Source organism: Melospiza melodia, chromosome 5 (genome assembly GCF_035770615.1).
Source record: "Melospiza melodia melodia isolate bMelMel2 chromosome 5, bMelMel2.pri, whole genome shotgun sequence".
Classification (NCBI taxonomy): domain Eukaryota; kingdom Metazoa; phylum Chordata; class Aves; order Passeriformes; family Passerellidae; genus Melospiza; species Melospiza melodia.
Genome location: NC_086198.1, coordinates 72,277,075 through 72,296,048, shown reverse-complemented (window position 1 = coordinate 72,296,048; position 18,974 = coordinate 72,277,075). Strand labels below are relative to the sequence as shown.

The following is an 18,974-nucleotide window of genomic DNA, read 5'->3' as shown; positions in this document are numbered from 1 at the left end:
CTAGAGAATAGATCCTGGGAAATGAGAAACTACTTGCTGGCCTGCAATACATAAGCTGAAATAATGTGTGAATGTTATTTTTATGATAAGCCACATCAGTGGAACAATCCTGCAGAAACCTGAAGTATTCTTGATAATTTCTGAGCATCCCAAAGAGCCTGGTTCAGGACATGAGTCACTTGTAAAAGGAACTCAACATTGCCCTCTCGTTACTAATTTGGGTTTTCCACCTCCAGTAGGAAGTATATTTTTAAATATCATTACTTGAACAAAGACAACATTAGCAAGTCAAAATATATTGCGTAAGCACTATCTCTTTTTACAGGAGGCCATAAAAGTATGCATTTTATGCAATTTTTCATATTGTATTCATTCAAAGGAAATCAAAGTGAATTCTAAAATTCTATTTTATAATTAATTTCAATTATTCGAATACCTAAACATTTTTGTTAATGCAATAATCCTTCAGTCATAGACTAGTCGAGCATGTCATTCTGAGCTTTGTTCACACATTTTCAAAAGTAAACATCACTGTATGGCAAAACTATCTCTAGCCCCCATAATTCAGTTAGAAAAACAAAAACTACTGCATGTAATATTTATGATGAGGGCTTAAAACTCACTTGTCTAGCAAATAAATATGAGCAATAATAACAACATTACTGTGGCATCAGATTCTAATTAATTACTCTCATTAAATATTAGTTTAACTGTGAGATTACTTATAAAGGAATGTTTTATTTTTATCAGTTTCAAATCTTTAGTATAGTCTATACCAATCCATATTTTTGAACATGTTAAATATTAAGAATTAAACTCATTGAAAAAACATAATGGGATACGTATTCCATGTTGAATTCTCAATAAGACCAAAATGTAAGGAGCTGTGTTGATTTAGACAGAAAACCTGCAGAAGCAAGAATTCTATTGCTTTCCTTCCAGAAATATGCTTGCTCAATTTACATGTTAAATTACTTCTTTGTATTTTTTCTTATTTAATTTTTAAAATAAATTTTATCCAAGCAGTTACCACCTAAACCTACCAATTAATCATTCACCAAAACGACTTAGTCTTTAATTACACTAAACAAAATTTGCACCCATCTTTGAAAAGGATGCATAGGAACTACTGACCTGTCAGCCTCACCTCTGTGTCTGGGAAGATCATGGGACAGATCCTCTTGGAAGCTGTGCTACGGTAGACAGCCAGCACAGCTTCACCAAGGGACAGTCCTGCCGGAGCAATCCAAGGGTCTTCTGTGATGGAGTGACTGCATCAGTGGAAGGGAAGACCTGCAGATCTATCTGCACTTATGTAAGGCCTTTGACACAGCCCCCACAACATCCTCCCCTGTGACCTGGAGAGACACAGAGCTGATAATAAGGAAATACAAGATTATAAGAAAGATGCGGACAAATGTTTAGTAGGGCTTGTTGTGAAAGGAAAAGGCTTAATTATTTTAAACTAAGAAGGCAGATTCAGACTAGTTATGAGTAAGATACTTTTTATGATGAGGGTGGTGAGACTCTGGAAGAGGTTTCCAAACAACCTGATTTAGTTGAAGATGTCTGTGATCATTGCAGGAGGGTTGGAATAGATAACCTTTGAAGGGTCCCTTCCAACCCAAACCGTTCTATGATTGTAATTGCAGATCGATCAATATCAGCATTTGGATTTGGTTTGGGTTCTCTTTTTTGGAAGAACGTTATCTTCATAAACTTCAAATGGAGAGGATATTTAGTGTGCTGACTGCCTCTGCTGGAACCCAATAAAAGGCACAGATTCCAATGGTAGACTATTCCAGTGCGTAACAAAGTGAACAGCTGAGAAGAGAAAAAGAAGACTAAAATGAAAGAATAAAAAGCAGCTATCATGGGAAAATAAGAAGAACGTAAGACAATAGGAAACAATCAACCCTCCAAGTGCTTCTAATATGCAATTCTCTTGTAACACCTGGGAGCCTTCAACCAACCATAGCCATCTCAACACCCACAGGTTCCACTGAATGTCTCAGCTTGTGTTCTCCCTAATTGTCTGAAAACTGTAGAATAATAACTACATAGATAGGGTTAGAGCTTTAACTGGGTGAACTGGATGAAAAGTATGACAGGAATTAGAGAATACAAAGGAGGGATTCTCATGACCTCTTGTTCCTCCCCCCTCTCTCTGACTACAACACATTGGAATTTTTCACTCAGAAAGAAGAACAGTATACACTGTCTAATTCCATAACCAAATCACTTTGTCTTAAGATGACACTGTGGTTACCAAGTAGCAGTAATGTCATTCATCTGCAACATCACTCACATGCCTCATGAACACATGGAAAGTGGTTAAGGTTATCAAAAATCTTACAGTACTTATGTATTAAAAACACATATCAACATATCTGTTCTCCTCAAGAATGAATCAATATGTTTAGAGAAATTTTAGGCAGTATAATAAAAGAAAAAAAGAGCTCATAAAAATATTTATATACTGACAAATTAAAACAAATACATAGGTGAAAAAATCACCTAAGCATTCCTCAGGCAGTTATTTCCTGGAATACTGAGAATAACTAGGAAGGCAAATCAAGCCTCCAAATTCAACAACAAGGGTTACTAGGAATGCTCAAGATGCTGTCTATATCTGAAATGTATAATCCCAGGTGGAAACAGAGCTCTCAGTATTAGTCTAACTTTGGAGTAAGTAAAACTAGAATTGTATCCACTGGAGAATAAGTGATGATTAAACATTTGGAAGCTTCATCAGGTAAAGAATAGGAATCCAAAGATTAGAAAAGATAGAAAGTAAACGATAACCTTGTCTAAGAAGTATTAAACTTTCAAAAGAAAGAATGGGTCTTTTGGACCAGGAAGAAGCAAGCAAGAAAGATGAAGGCAAACCTGAGAAGCCAAATGGTCGCATACTGGCCTGCATCAGTTCAGACTAGACTTACCCCAGATGTGGTCCTTCAAGTTATTAAAATGTTGTCAAAATATGTTGAAGTCAACTAACTATCTGAATAGGAGAACAACTAGTTAGATGGGTTAAGAAAAGAATTAGTGAATGAAGTTGCTTCTAAAAACCTATTGGAAGTTTTTTGAAGTGGCCTTTTAGAGGACTAAAAAGTAATACAGATATCAGGAATAACCCTGGAAATTATAATTCAATAAGTCCTCTGTATCTAAAACCATTTAAAAACTATAAATCATTTTAGCTAAACCATTTAAAATTACCATAAGATGTAAACCACCTATTCTTCTACAACTGTGCAGTTTGCACTATAGAACATGTATGGAGATTAACCCTTCTAAATGTGGATGTGTACATTTGTGTGCTCACAGTAATAATTTGAAATCTGCAAGAACTCAGCAGCTCTTTTGTGAACTCCAGCAGTCCTTACCCATTTCAGCTGTGGCTCTCTGAACCACAGTTGTTTTCTTGGTGTTCCTGTAATGAGAAAGGAATTTATTTTCCCGTGTATGGGCTGAGATAACAGCTTTGCCATACAGAGCTGACTATTCACAGAAACTTTTCATTTGTAAATGTAGCACACTCTGCTGTGGTATTCTAAATTTTCTATTTCTAAGCTGATTTTTGTGAACTTGTCAAATTGGAACTGCTTTCCGCTCTTCTAGTAAAACCACTCAGTTTTTCAGTTCATCCTCTTCTGCTTCTTAGCATAATTCTCTTTCTCTTAGGGTCTGTATGGCAGTTCCAATTAAACTGCACTACCCTAAATACTTTTTCTCACTCTTGAAATATGTTTTTGTTTTGTTCTTTTTATTTCCAGCAGAATAGTTATGAAAACACTGAAGAAAAGTAAAAACTTGCTTGATTCTATTTAAAAAGGAGAGGCAACAACAGCCAAGAAAATCTACTAGATGGTTCTTTTAATAAATACATTAAAGTTTCTTTTATTTTTCTCCATTTTTAGCAACTAACATAACAAAAACTTTCAGACCATCAAACCAGTTTTCACAATCTGCCATAAATTCGCATTTCACAGAAATAATCCTGACAAGCACTAATAGATGAATGTTGTTGGTGCAATAATAAAACAATATAAGGCATATTTACACCATCCTTACATACAGAAAGAACACTGTACACACAAAAAAATCACAGATCCAGAACAAAGTAAATTCAATCCTTTAGACATTTTACGTTTATAGGCTTGGTATCAAACAAGTAATTCTCCAAGCAACAGAAAACCTCTTGCTCTTGTGTGATTTATTTGTAATATTGTGCTCATGCAAAACAGGTATTTGATTTATTGCATTAACATTGAGAGAATGTTGGGAATTAGTTCCAAACCCAGTTCAATTGAATTTTAAACCCTGTTTTTCTTCATCCTTAGTAAGTCTGAGTCATTTTTAATGGTGACATAAAATGAGGTTTTAACTGATGATTGAGATTTTTATTTGTTATGTTCCAAAATAATAATGAAGCTCAACAGACTGTGGTTCGAAAACCATCTTTCTTGACCATGCAATTTTTTCTTTGCTATTATGAAGTGGTTTAGATGAGACACCTTTTGCATTTTTAAAGTCTCTATCTTTTTATATATATATATTTAAAGAAAAACATGTACTATCCAACATCCACTGTTCACAGAAAGAAATAAGCAGCAGGAATAGCTCTGGTGGCAGAGTTGGCCAGGAGGAGGAGGACATCAGTAAGAGGCAATGTAACAAACATCAAATGCCTCAGAGATACGTCAGGAAACAGTTGATTACTATAACCCATATTTCTGTAAGAGTTCAGACTGCCAGGGACGTTTGCGCTCTGGGAAGTAATCTGGAATGTGGATTTTTTTAAAATCTTGAATACATTTTCTCATTTCTTCCTCAACGCTCAGCTTCTCACACACCTTCTTTTTTGAAAGGTTTGTTTCTCTGGACTTGCTAATGAGAGTTTGAAAGAGTTCACTGTTCCTGCGTTTGTCTGGCGCTGGCATCCACTGCACCGGGGCCTTCTTGGACGGGCGATCCAACGTCAGAGTGTTGGGCTGGTGGGCTGTGGATGGCTGGGTGCTGGTGGCGTTTTCTTGAGGGGTGCTCGCTTCCGAGTGGCTGTCACAGCTCGAGGTGGACAGCTCGTTACAGGAAGTCCCACTTTCACTGCCCTTGTCCAAAACTTTGTCGTGCTTCCTTTCTTCGTGGTCTTGTTTGGGGGAAACGGTTCGCTGCGGGGGCCCTAAGAAAAAGCAGGAGAGAAAAAGTATTGAGCAAGCACTGCTTTACACATAAAACTGATCAGATACCATTTAGAAAAACATGATTCAGAGTCTCAGCTGGCAAAAGTTGGTCTCATTTCCTAGTAGGCAACAAAAACTATACCCAACTGGTAAACAAATCGAAGGTCTGGTCCTCAAAATTCTCACTCCTAAAAATGTTTACAGCAAGAATACTTTCACTGCCTGCCTCAGAATCCAGGTAATGAAGCATGCACGATGCTCACAAACTAGCTGCACTGGAAATCCTTGCACACAAGTTTAAATGAACTAGTTTGCTATTACACCGCAAGAAGTTTATTGTGATAAATTAGATTCGGTTGTATAAGGGAAATACTACTGTACAATTTGCAAGCTCTTCACTTGAATAAAAATATTCCAAGTACTTTGATTTTAATTTTTTTTGGAAGCTCTTAATTCACTTTGCCTGAACAGTCGACTGATACTGTGCTCTGCAGATGTCAAGTCTGCAGAAGCTCTAGACAGAAAAAGGAGTATTAAACCTAGGATAACAGAGAGATCACTCACTGCTGACAGAGTCTTTAGGGTTTTGGGGTTTTTTATCCTGTAATGATCTCACTGCACTTCTTACTGTCAGTTGTTACCCAGACTTGGTGCAAGCTCAGAATTCAGCTGTACACCTCCTGCTGCACAGGCTGGCAGGGAAAAGGAGGTTATGAAGTTTACTTGGGTAAAGAGGCACTCTGCCATGGCAGGGGGAGAAGCCCACCAGCCTCTTGGCAGGCACTGCTCAGCAATTTACATGCATGAAAATCAGTTCTAGGCTCTTATTCCCTCCATATATAATTTCTGTTTTGAAGTCTTATGCAGAATATTAATGTGAAAAATAAGTGGTAGCCACTAAATCTGTACAAACATTTTCAGTTTTGAAGACTTATTTGAAAACTCCAGCTGTGAAGTGAAATGATGCTATGCTGACATCATATAAACGTCACAATCTTAATTTAGGACACTATCTAAAAATGACAGAAATATCTATGGAGTTTAAGGAGTTTTGAAATGGACTAAAGTATTCACTAAAGGGAAAAAATTCAAAGATATCTAAGGATCTAAATGAAAACAGAGTGGGGATTTAGTGGCAGTTGTGTTTTTCCTACAAATCCTAAAGGCTTCCAAACAGGTTGGGTATCTAAATATCTTTTGAAAACTAGGTTATCCCTACAGTTTATCCAGACACCAGCATCAGTTTACTGCCATTGCCAGTACCAAAACGCAGAGTATGACAGTTCTACCTCGGGTCACTGGGACAGAGTTGCAAGATTTTTGATTCACTTAGCATTTTGTTGCTCAGAATTACAAATAAAAAATGCAATTACAATTACAAAAAATGCAGAAGCAACATGAACACCCCAGTGGTCTTTTTGACAGTGCAGTTTTGTGACTCAAAGGAACATAAGAAGATTGCAGTATTTTATATGAGACGGGGAAAAACAAAAGAAAGCAACACACAAAAGAAAAGAAAGATTAGTCAAACAATAGCAGCATTCAACAACCTGCTTTTCTTTTGTTTTAGCCAGCATCTCAGGATGCTGTGTCCCATTTCTGTAGTCCATCTAGAGAAACCCATGAATAATCAAGAGCCAGAGACAACAATCCTATAGGGCTTGTACTTACATTATGCAGAGTGAAAAACAGAAGCAATTTTCTACTTCATTATATTCAACCCAAATATTTAACACATGGCTGCAGTGATTTCCCTCCTTCTTCTCTTTCATAAGTTTGTTCACCTTCTTAAATAGATTTACATGCCTTCCTTCTATTGTTGTATCTAGCACTTCATTTCATACCTCAAACGATTCTATGAATATGCTAAATTGAGAGTCAGCTGGCATTATTGAACTACTCTGGCTTTGCAGCATGCAATTATCAAACTGAGTCGTTAATCAGACAGTGATTTCAGTATTGTTACTCTGATTTTCAGTAACATGATTAACATCAATATCTAATCTAGTTTACAATCTCGCCTTCTTCAAATATAACAACACACTCTATGACTAAGAAACTAAAGCTTTTTGTTTGCAGTACTCAGTAGTCCTCCAATCTCTTTCCTGCCCATTTCTTTTGATGCAACTTCATATATCAAGATGGTATTTCTTGTTGGTTGCTTTGTACTTAGTTCTTTATTGGTACTCCTTGCTTCTCATGGGCTCAAACCCGCAATGTACTAAGGACCTATTTCAGAAAAGCACATTGAAATACACTTTCAAGAATATAAAAAAGATCTATTTCCTGCTATAAGATTATTCAGGAGCATGACAGTAGGCAGGTATTAAAATACTTTTTTGGATCACAGCCCTGAGGTTCAGTACCTTAGAGCACTGAGTGCCGTATGCTCCACTGAATTGCCTAAATTCACAATGACTTGAATCGAAACACAAGTTTCTCCTACATCTCTCCTTTTAAAAATTAACAAATCCTCCCTCACAAAGAATTTTTTATATACCTATGCACTGCTTTCTCAGTAGTGTGTTATTAACAGAAGCAACAGTTCTGCTAGAGGGGAGGTTTTCCTCACAGTGTTTTCTGCCTGCTGAAACCCAATAGAATTTTAAAATACATACAGAAGGATCTTCAAAAGATTTGAATTTTGTTGAATTTTCAACACCAGGGATTACTAGAAAAATTTAGCTACACTTCTAATTAGAAAAAATCTAGTTATTGCCCTTTTTGCTGCCACACTTTTCACTGTACCTCCTCAGCCATTCCAAGATAACATCAAAGACGTTCAAGTAGTTCAGTCTACCTGAAACTACTTATTTTCCAGGAGTGCAGAATAGCTCTTAAAAACTCAGAGAAGGTATACTTGCTCCACTGTGCACACAGAATCATAGGATCATTTAGGTTGGAAAAGACCTTTAAGATCATCAAGTCTAATCCTAACGTGACACTGCCAAGTCCATATGTAACACTAAAATAATCACTGACTTGCAACCTGTCTCTCCTGCTGCTGTCTGTTCCAGGACCTTCACAGCTGCTGGTTCCCCAACTTGGAGAGGCTGAAGTGAGTCACTGCATCTCGGTCCTCTCCAACTCATCTCCTCTGCAAAGATATATCCTGTTGCCTTCTCCACTGCCCAGTTCTCCAAACAGCTCCCAGGCAGCACTTCTCCTCCAGGCAGTTCCAGTAGACACTTTTTCCTTTGATTGTCTTATCTAGCAGCATCTCTCATAGAAAATTAGAAAGTGAGCTAGCCTTTTACCTGGGCTTATTCATCACCCCTACGATGGTGGTATCATGGTTTAACCCCCGCCAGCATCCAAGTACCACGCAGCCACTTGCTCACTACCCCATGAGCAGGATGCAGGAGAGAACCAGAAAGGTAAAAGCCAGGGAACTCAGGGGTTGAGATACAGACAGTTCAATAGGGAAAGCAAAAGTTGTGCACACAAGCAAAGCAAAACAAGGAATTAACTCCCTCCTTCCCACTGGCAGGCAGATGTTCAGCAACCACCTCGAAAGCAGGGCTCCATCACATGTAGCGGTGACTTGGGAAGACAAATACCATTGTTTCCAATGCCCACCCCCTTCCTCTTTCTTCCCAACACTTTATGTGCTGAGCACGATCTCACAAGGTCTGGGATATCCCCTTGGTCAGTTTGGGTCACCTGTCCTGGCTGTGTCCCCTCCCAGCCTCCCACACACCCCCAGTGCCCTCACCAGTGCGGCACTATGAAAAGCACAAAGGGCCTTGGCTCTGGGTAAGCCCTGCTCAGAAATAACATCTCTGTTATCAACCGCATGTTCAGTACAAATCCAAAACACAGTTCAAGCCACTGAGAGGAAAATTAACTTTATTCCAGCAAAAACCAGGGTAGCTGGGGGCTGCTAGACTCCAAAGTCTAATATACTTGAAAGAATAGCTCAAAGATATTTCTATGATCAGGAAGGCATATTACATCTACTTTGACTGTATTTACTCCTCATATGTGTTGCTCTCTGTGCAGATTTTAGCCAACATTTCCTGAGAACCATATAATAAAAGAATCACTCTCAATCACTAGAAAATATGCATAGAAAATAATCTAGAAACTTATGAACTTAATTCTCTGAAGTGAAAACTTGTTTCTATCAGTAATGACCAAAACAGAAACCAGAAGAAATCCTCTCAGACTTCCTGGTCAAAAAGTACCTGAGCAACAGAGCTCCAGTCAGAGAAAGAACAGGCCAAAACCCACAGCAAATCATACAATGGCCAGAAACTATTGGCTGAAAATTGTAACCATGTATTTACATAAATTGCTGCAGATATTCATAAAGTACAGTCTGAATAACTTTTTAAACCAGTTTTAGCTCTATCTCCTGCATCAGAGAAAAATACCACACATGAAACATTAAAAGCATAAAATAATGATATTCTGCTTGTCTAACTTCAGTTTTTGTATACACTTATTTTCTTAAATATTTGTACAGCAGTCTTAATACAAAAGAAATCATATTCAAGCACTGTTACCACAGAAGGACTTTGTCAAGAGATAAGCACAGGATGGAGTGACAGGATAGCGCTGTCACTCACTCCAGGCCTGGTGGAGGAAGATCTGGGTAGCACATCTTGGGTAATGCATCTGGAAAAGAATTCCCACTGAGGCAAACTGCCTAAAGAAGCAACTTCTCATGTGCATATCACATATGCATATCAAAGATCACCCCAAGTTATGGGACAGATGGTATCTCTGACCACCAATAACCACTGAACACCCGTGCCAAATATGCTTCAGTGGATACCGGGAGCTTACAGTAAGATAAGCCACCATGGTGGGAACTTGAGATAAGATAAAGGTGGTTCTCCTGTCCAGGTGTTACCTCAGGCTGAGGGAAAGGCTAACAAGGCTGGGGGAGAAGGATGTATCACTAACAATGGGCAAAGAGAATGCAGAATTTGGAGGCCACAGGGCAAGCCAACTCAGCAATTATGTTGAAGTCAGCTCTGATGGGGTAAAAGTTCCGGCAGGGGGAGATTGTGACTGCCAACTCATGGCCCACCAACCCAAAAGAAGAGAGACTGAGCATAGGACTATATAGCATTAGAAGTGAGGAAATCATTTAACCAATAGAATAAGCCAACTGTGTAGACAGTAAAAAGTTATTAACCACTTTGGGACCCTCACCACCAAGAGGTCCAGGGTGAAGAATGGCCAACAGGATGATGCTGGATTTATGGGTGGTGACTGTATTCTGCTTGATCGCTCTCTCTCCCCCCCCTCCACCCCCAGCCCCCCTTTTCTATTTTTTTCTATTTCTCTACCTCACATTTACTGCCAAATAAAATCTGTATTATTGACTTTGGCATATGGACTCATGTGCATCTTTATTCGGCATCTCTCACTGGATCTTAACAGGCTTGTAGCTCAGAAAGTCAGCTACATCCTGGGCTGCATCCAGAGCAGCGTGGGCAGCAGGGCCAGGCAGGGAATTATGCCCCTCTGCTCTGCTGTAATGAGGCCCCACCTGCAGTGCAGTGTCCAGCTCTGGGGCCCCAGCCCAGGAAGAACATGGCCCTACAGGAGCAAGTCCAGGGAGGCCTCAAGGATGCTCAGAGGGATGAAGCACCTCTCCTAGGGAGTTAGGCTGGGAGAGTTAGGGTTCTTCAGCCTAGAGAACTGAAGGTTCTGGGGAGATCTTTTGCAGCCTTCCAGTCCTAAAGGGACTACAAGATAGATGAGGAGAGGCTTTTTAGCAGGGCCTGTTGCAATTTGAAAAGGAATAATGATTTTAAATGAAAGAGGGTAAATTTAAACTAGATATAACAAAGGAAGTTTTTGCAGTGAGGGAGATGAGGCACTGGAACAGGTTGCCCAGACACGTGATGGATGTCCCATCCCTGGAAACATTTAAGGGACTGGGACTGTTGTTTAACATTTAAGCTGGATGGGACTGAGCGATTCAATGTAGTTGAAGATGTCGAACCTTCACTGCGGGGTGGGGTTGGACTAGATGGCCTTTAAAGGTTCCCTTTCAACCCAAATAATTCTTTCAGATTCTCCTTTCTTTGGTCAAATACCTGGTTTCCTGTATGCACAGTGTCAGATGCATGAATTAATTTCCTCACTCAGCTACTTTATTCCTGCAGTGTCTCAAAGATGATTTTTTTTGTTTATAATTCAGTTTATTTTTATTGCAAAATGTAAAAAAAGTTGTGAACATATGCACAGACTGCTGCAGTTAGCTATTTTAGTAACTACTGTGTTGAAATGAATGATGGAAAATCTTAGCTCTGGAGTACAATAGTTATAGCTGGATGCAAGACATGCAGATGAGTTGAAGCTGATATAAAAATGGTCATTTGGGAAAAAACCATAACCAACACTTTATATGTGTTCAGTATGCCCCACCTCAATCAAGAAGGATGAAATCTGCTGAAAATATGCTATCTTTTACTATTGTTTCAGAAAATATGCATAAAAGAAGTGAACTGATTGGAGTTTTATGAATTCCCTTGCTAGCACTATAAAATAAAGCCTGTTTGTTGATTTAAGTAAAAACCAAAACCAATTAAAAAACCAAACCAACAAACCAAAAATCTTGAGTCTTTCTGTGATGTGATTTTAGTAAAAAAGTTCTTGAGGGTATTTTATCTTCGCACATTTCTTCAAATGTACTTAAAAACCCAAACTCAGCTCTACTTCATACAGTCTATCCAAGTAATTAAATAATCCACTTAATTAAATCAGTTCATTTGAAATGAATAGCCATAAACAAAACTAACTCCTGCATAAGCAATACATGTTTTGTAAATGTGTTATATTTATTGAGAATTTCAACAAACATCTTTAAGAACATTTTTTCTTTCAAGAGTGTCTTCAAAAAATTGCAGCAAAATTGCTATCATAATAATGATGTAAAATACTGAAACAGTAAATAAATGTCATGTTTCTAGTAGATTTAATAAAAAATGAAAATAGGAGGGCAACACAGTTTTAAACTGACAGTATATTGGGTGGTTCAGGAACATAATAGCAATGAGAACAAAAGTTATTTTTATCTGCAGAAGTAATAATATCTAATTCAACAATATTATTTGCAGTTTGATTAATAATTTTTGCTGTATGTGAATTACACATGACTTTGTTTAAAATGCAATTTTTCCCACATTGTTTCACAAAGTGGAAAGTCTTTATTTTTAGAGGCTACACAGGACCTTTAGTCTGGAACACAGATATGTTAAAACTCCTGAATGAATTTCTCCTCCACCTCCTCTCTCAAAACTGCCTTATAGACAGAGTGAATGTAAGATGAAACCTATTGTGTTTCATTATTTAGTCTTTAGAATCTACATAAAATTAACTATAATTAATATACAATTACAGAAAAGAATACTCATATAATCTCACATTGATGACTTACTCATCTAATATACCTAGGTTTTTATTACCTTTCACCAAGACTGGGAGTATTACACTAAACTAAGAGCTTAGAGAGAAGTCACCTGTGAAGTCTGATGACAGATTATGGCTACTGTGGGAACACTTTCATTACCATAAGTTTGAGTACTTAATATCACACTTCAATGGTAAATGATTACCTTTTATGTCTAATTTCACTTTATTTATAAAGAAGATTACTTTTAAGAGCTCTGAAAGGATAGCTCTAAACCCCTGACATTTTCAGTGGCATATAATAGTATTTCCAATTTTAGAAGAAAATCCTGTTCTTAAGAGCTCAGCTCAACACATGAATTCACTTCGAGACCTGCACAGGACCCAGCTGGACTCTTATCACTAGATCTGTAGGTTAAAACTGTACCTTTATGGCTGGCAAATTTACAAGGTATTTCCTGACTACTGCACTCTGTCCTGTTTATCAAAAATCAAAGCTAAATCCACTTCTTGGACCTAGCAGTAAGAGTTTATGTGGGTTTAAGTCCACTCACTTTGTCAGGAAAACTTCACTACTAAGTTTAGTTATCACAATTTACATCTCATTCAGTTCTGGGGGACAAGGGATGAGGGGAAAAGGCCATGTCCCATTGAATGTCTATTTTAAGGCTAATATGCAGGCCTACACATTAAGTGGTGTGCAGTCATCAGCTGTCCCCCTGGCCACAGATGAACTTCATCCATTATGAACATACCAAACAAACAGTGCTAAAACCTGAATATTCAGTATGAGAAATATCTAAACGCTCTTGACAAGTTCTGCTCTAGACAGCTTGCACTTATGGGAAAAATTGAAGAGCTCAGCATAGAAATTTCCATGAAATAAAACTCTGTGTAGGAGTCCTTATGCTGTGTGGCATCAAATTGCTTCAAGTAAAAAAGCATTCAGTTTCCAAATTGGGTTTCATCTGGTACAAAATTCCAAACCACTTCTTAAATTAAAGCCTTGATCCAAAGAATGCTTAGTACATAACAGCAAAGTATTTTTGATAAAGGACGATTGAAATTTAGCCTTTTCTATTTTCTTCCTCCTTTGAGATGAGTGATGCATTGCTATGGATAACCAAATGCTCACCCTTTCACGTTTTTTGACCCAACTTGGTCTTGGCAATAGTCAATGCGAAGAAGAATAGCTTCAAAAAACCTAAAAATAATGTCCCTTTCACTTTCAATTACTTCAGGGTAAAGTACTCATTTTGAAGAAGCAAGGTGACTTCCCTCAGGCATAAAGGAGAATTAGTATCTGTGAGGCTTTGACTTATTACTGTGCTAAGTTCCGAACTCTTGGGTAAAAGGCCAGTGCTGTTGACATATCAGCTTTAGTACTTTGAGCAGAACCTGAATTTTATGTGATTTAGGAAAGCCAAGCATGGTGGCCTGCAAATGAGATTGCCACAGAGAGGCTTGTGAATCTCAGCAGGGCTTCTCTGACATGAAGAATAGCACTTAGGTTACTCATACTTAATCAAAACATTTTGTAAACATGCCCTATGCTCTGACAAAACTTCAAATTCATATCTACAGGGCATGTAAATTGGTTTGGCCTCACTAATAAGATGATTCTGAGCTGTGAGTCCAAAACTGCAAAAAATTTAAAGAAAGTTTTAGACATAGCTGTTTATCGCATTTAAATCAAAGACAACATACTCTGTGACCTTAAGTTAAAGAAAATTTATTAAATTTTAAAAAGCCTGTTCATTCTTGTGTGAAAAAAAAGACCTTATCAGAAAAACTATTTAACAGAGAAAATAATGTGAAAAAATACTGCCTCTCTTGAAGAAAAAAAAAAGAATTATTTGTATAACTTTTCTGTACTTTACTCAGAAAGCAGATTTTTATTGGCCTCCCTAGACAATTCATCTTTAGATGAAACGATGCAAAATTACTGCAGAGAGAACTTTAGTCTAAATGTTTGAGCAAAAGCATATGAATATTATGTTCTGAAGAAAACTTCACCATAGATTTAATTATCAATTTTGATAGAACACATAATAATAAACTAAAGAAATTATGGGAAAATTACAAAGAAATCATGATGATTATAAGAGATGAAGGCAAAATATACTCCTTGATTACTTGGAACTGCTTTACTACATTCAGAATTTACCAGGACATGCAAATTATCCCACAATATTTTCTGTCCTCTACAAGCCCATGATGCATCTCACATGCCTTGATTTCAACACAGAATTTCAAAGTGGGAACTGTACACCTGGCAAAGACTTCTTGGTAATGTTTCGGAGTACTAACATTTTAGGAGTGTTTATTTTCTATTTCATGGATATTTCAATAGGAAGAATATGTCTGTGATTGCACTCTTGATGAAGCCTCTTATTTAAATCTCCTTACCTGCCATGGAAAGATCAAAGACACTGTGTAGCGACAGCATCTGTACTGGGCATAGCTCCCACAGGGGAAATTACCCTTTAATAGTGTTAAGCTTGATGGTGTGTGAATGGTTATGTGGTACTTGAAGTGAATGAACCAATTCGTCTTTCAGATTAGGGCCACATGCCTGTAAGTGATAAGTGCTTTGTCTCAAAAGAAAAAAAAAAAGAACACAACAACATAAAAATATTTTACTGTCACATTTACTACCACCTGATGTTAAACTAACTTCTAGAAAGGGTGCAGTAGAATGAGTGAAATAAACCAATGAGGAAAATTTCTTTGCTTCTTTCCAGTTAAGCCGTATTTTCAATATTATCATTATTCATGACATAGAAAGACTAATTAATATATAGAGAGGGAACTATTTTTGTTATATGGAATGACAGAAAAATAAATAACAAATACTCTGCGCCCAGCTTGAATTCATGAGATATTTCACCTGAATCTTGTTTTGAACCAACCCACATTCTTCCATTTGTTACTTTTTCAGCTCAGTTTTGTGCTAGCCCAAACAGAACTTAAATAGGAGAGAGATGGAAATTCTGACATAGGCAATTTGTTGCATTCCAGTAAAACCAATGAAGAGACCACAGTTTTTTATTAAATACATTAATCTGAAAATTCTGAAGTCATTCTGCAAAGCATCTTTTCTAGGCAGATAAGCTAAAGATGACAGGAAAGACCACTGGTTTTCACATCCAACTGCAAAAAGAGTCCAATATTGAAGATGGTATTTTTATTTGTGAAGTTAGAGATGGCTATGACATTAATGCACTGTTGGACATCCAAGAAGAAAATGAAAAGTTTGGAATAGGAAAGTTTGGAATAGATAAGACAAGCTGAATCTGTAGCAAAAGATTCAAAGTCAGGAAACCACCAATACTGCCAATATCCACCCAGCAAGTATTATGCGTGACAGATTTAGCCATTTCTGGATTATATCACTAGGTCAATATTTTGCAGCCAAAGATGGCAAACCTCCCATTTACCCTTGAAGAAAGCACTGTTTAGCAAACAGATTGCAAAGTCTTCTGCAAAATCCTAGAAGCAAAATTTAAAAAGTCCATCCCAGCTAAAGGAATATTGTAAGGTCACCTGCTAGGTCAACTTCCTAGCAGGCAACACAAACTTCCAGAGCCAACCAGATGGTTCACATTTTCCATGTTACATTCTGGGTAAATCACCACATTCTTCAGTGGTGGTCATATGCTATATCATTCTCCATTAACAGCAGAGCAATAGCAATAAAATACAAATATTATACTAGCAGCAGTATGGTTGAGTGATTTGGCTATTTTAGAATGAAAGTAATTTGATATAAAAGTATCTGACATGTAGAATGGTTGATTTTTTTTTCTCTTCACCTATAAAAATATTGTTCCCTTTCCCAAAATCTGAAAATGTAGGTACTTAAAATAATTTTGATGCCTGAAGGAGAATCTCAGAAATGAATGCATTGGTATACATGACAAATGAATACAGCTTTTATAAAAAGCATGCTTCTTTCATAACTTTACTTGTCACAGTGAATAGGCCCAATTGCTTTATTTCAGTAACATCTTGGCAACATCTGGCAGATGTGCTTGTCATTCATTTACAAACTGTAGTCGGTTAATGTTCAGCTCTGAACTTGTATTTTTTCGACTCATTTTTGACTGGTTTTCAGTTAAGAACTAAAATATTTTGTTCTGACCATAAGCAATGCTTATGAGTTACCTTTTAGATGCAATATTTTCCCTAAAAGAAACTGATATTAAATGCCACCAAATTATAAATTTGGCTTTGAAAGTCAGTAAGACTTATCTAGGGATACTCTCAAAACACCACAAAAAGGAGTTAGGGGAATGATCAAAGGCAGGATATTTGATTGTGTTGCTCTTGTAAATTGCCTTAAGACTTTGGAGCTTCTTTCCTTAACTAGTGCTGGAGTAAGTTTACTTTGTTAATGCTGATCACTGGGAGAGTTCCATGACACAGACTCATCTTCCAGCTTCTACTTTAGCCCTTGCAGCTAAAAGCAGAGGTAACTTTTTCTTTCAATGCCTAGGATACTGGACAGTACCAGAGAATCTCAGTGGCAAGAATGCTCAGTGTTTTTAAGCTGCTCTTTCATAACCATTTTCTTCACCTCAGATGCAGGCTTGAGTTACAAAAAGGAAAAAAATTGATTAGAAGCTGACAGCATACTTGCAAAAGCTCTAAAAGGGCAGAAGTGACAAAAAGAAAGACAATCACTCCACATTACAGAAACATGTCCCAAATGCATCTCCCTCCCATGACTCACAGGACAAACTATAAATGGCTGCTTAACCTGTGGGTTTAGATCCTCAGTTCTATTTCCTATTCTATTTGGTATCCTCAGATAACATTCAGAGAAAGTACTGTTGAGCTGGGGAGGGATACTGACTTCTGTATCCCTGTTTATCCCTGATACAGGCCCCCATTCCCCGGGGGTCCCTCTGAGGTTGCCCACTGTTATCATGCCCCTTTCTCACCTTCCCCTTTCTTCTCAGAACATATTTATCTGCTGGTCAATCAGGCATTTCAGTCTGTAGTCAACCACATTACTGGATGCTGCATTCTGCTTTGTAAATATTAATATTGGTTGGGCATCTGCTCAAGTGTGAAATAGTCTTTTAGCCACCAGGTCTGTTTGGCAAAGCCCTTATCAGACTTCTAAGCAATGTGAAGCTGAATCTCTTTCCACTCAGATAAGCAACACTCTTCTTTGAGCCACTCACATTTCTTTTTTCCTAAATTCATTTCAAATTCTCAGCTGTCAGATGTGGCTCCCTATGTGGCCACATAAATGTTTGTGCCAGAACAACAGGCACTGGAGGGAGGAAGGGAAAGTGCATTGATGGGAAAGGACTCTACCTCTCAGTGATGGCACACAGCAATGTGAAACATGCATGAAGCAATTACTCACCTTCTTCTCACACAAACACACACACACACACACACTAAATATATTGAGTTTATAATGCCCCTGACAAATGCAGTTTACTTTCAACAAAAGAATACATGGAATGTAAAAAATGCCATCTCAAATAAGGTCTACCAGTCAGAAACATATTTCAGTGGAACTTCAGGGATTCAGTCACAGTCAAAATCACTGCTTCTCTTAGAGGGTACAGCATGAGGTAAAGCAGAGGGAGACTGACCAACACAGTTTCAGAAATATTTGCTTTGACAGCTTCTTTGTAGGAAAGTTTATTCATAAATTATTGGCACAAACTCTCCTCTTTGGGGGTCGTCAGTGACCTCAGATACTTTGTTCTAACAGTATGATCAAGAGGAGAAAAAAAATACCAATAAAAAAGACAGGATCAACCATCATGTTTGTGGCTTGTTTCCCCATTCAATTTACGATACTAAACTAGCAGTTTTCCTTGATAATTTTTATTTCTGTTTTTCTGAGTATCATCTCACATAACTTTTCTGTGTCAATTACACTGTCACTTGCTTTAAAAAAATAGGAAATCTTCATTTCTTCCTTTCAGCTCTTTCAATTTTCTTTTTTGTCTTTCCTTCTAGCATGCAAAATAAATTAATGTGACTCCAGAGAATGTGTGTAAGACATGACAATAGGAAGTTGTCAAAATACCATGCACTGGCTTTGGCCTTAAAAAAAATCATATGCTAAAGAATTATTTCAGACTTCAGCCACCGTGGTGGCTGAAACAGAATGATAATAGGCAGTAATCAAGTGCAGAACAATGGGAAATGCAGACTCAGTAATGTTTGGTTACCAAGAACTAGCACTGAATATATGAACTGGGCAAAAATCCACAGTGAATTAATTACCCTAAGGGTTGAACCATTAACACCAAAGCAATTCAGAATATACTTAAAATCATATTTGTACATGTTATGCCCTTCCTTTCTGGTCCCTAGGATAACAGAAAGTTCTCAACCTGCAAGAATGCTGTGAAGAGACCAGAAATACTTGCTGAAAGCTTTCCT

General features: G+C 37.6%; 1 protein-coding gene across 1 annotated transcript in view; it reads right to left on the bottom strand.

The window, feature by feature from the left end:
* Positions 1–3,862: 3,862 nt before the first annotated feature.
* The window catches only part of KCTD8 (potassium channel tetramerization domain containing 8), a 92,242-nt gene continuing 77,130 nt past the window's right edge, over positions 3,863–18,974 (bottom strand). Inside the window, exon 2 of the mRNA XM_063157353.1 lies at positions 3,863–5,185. Within this exon, the coding sequence (XP_063013423.1) occupies positions 4,725–5,185 (461 nt within the window). The 3' untranslated portion in view covers positions 3,863–4,724. The remainder of the gene's footprint in view (positions 5,186–18,974) is intronic.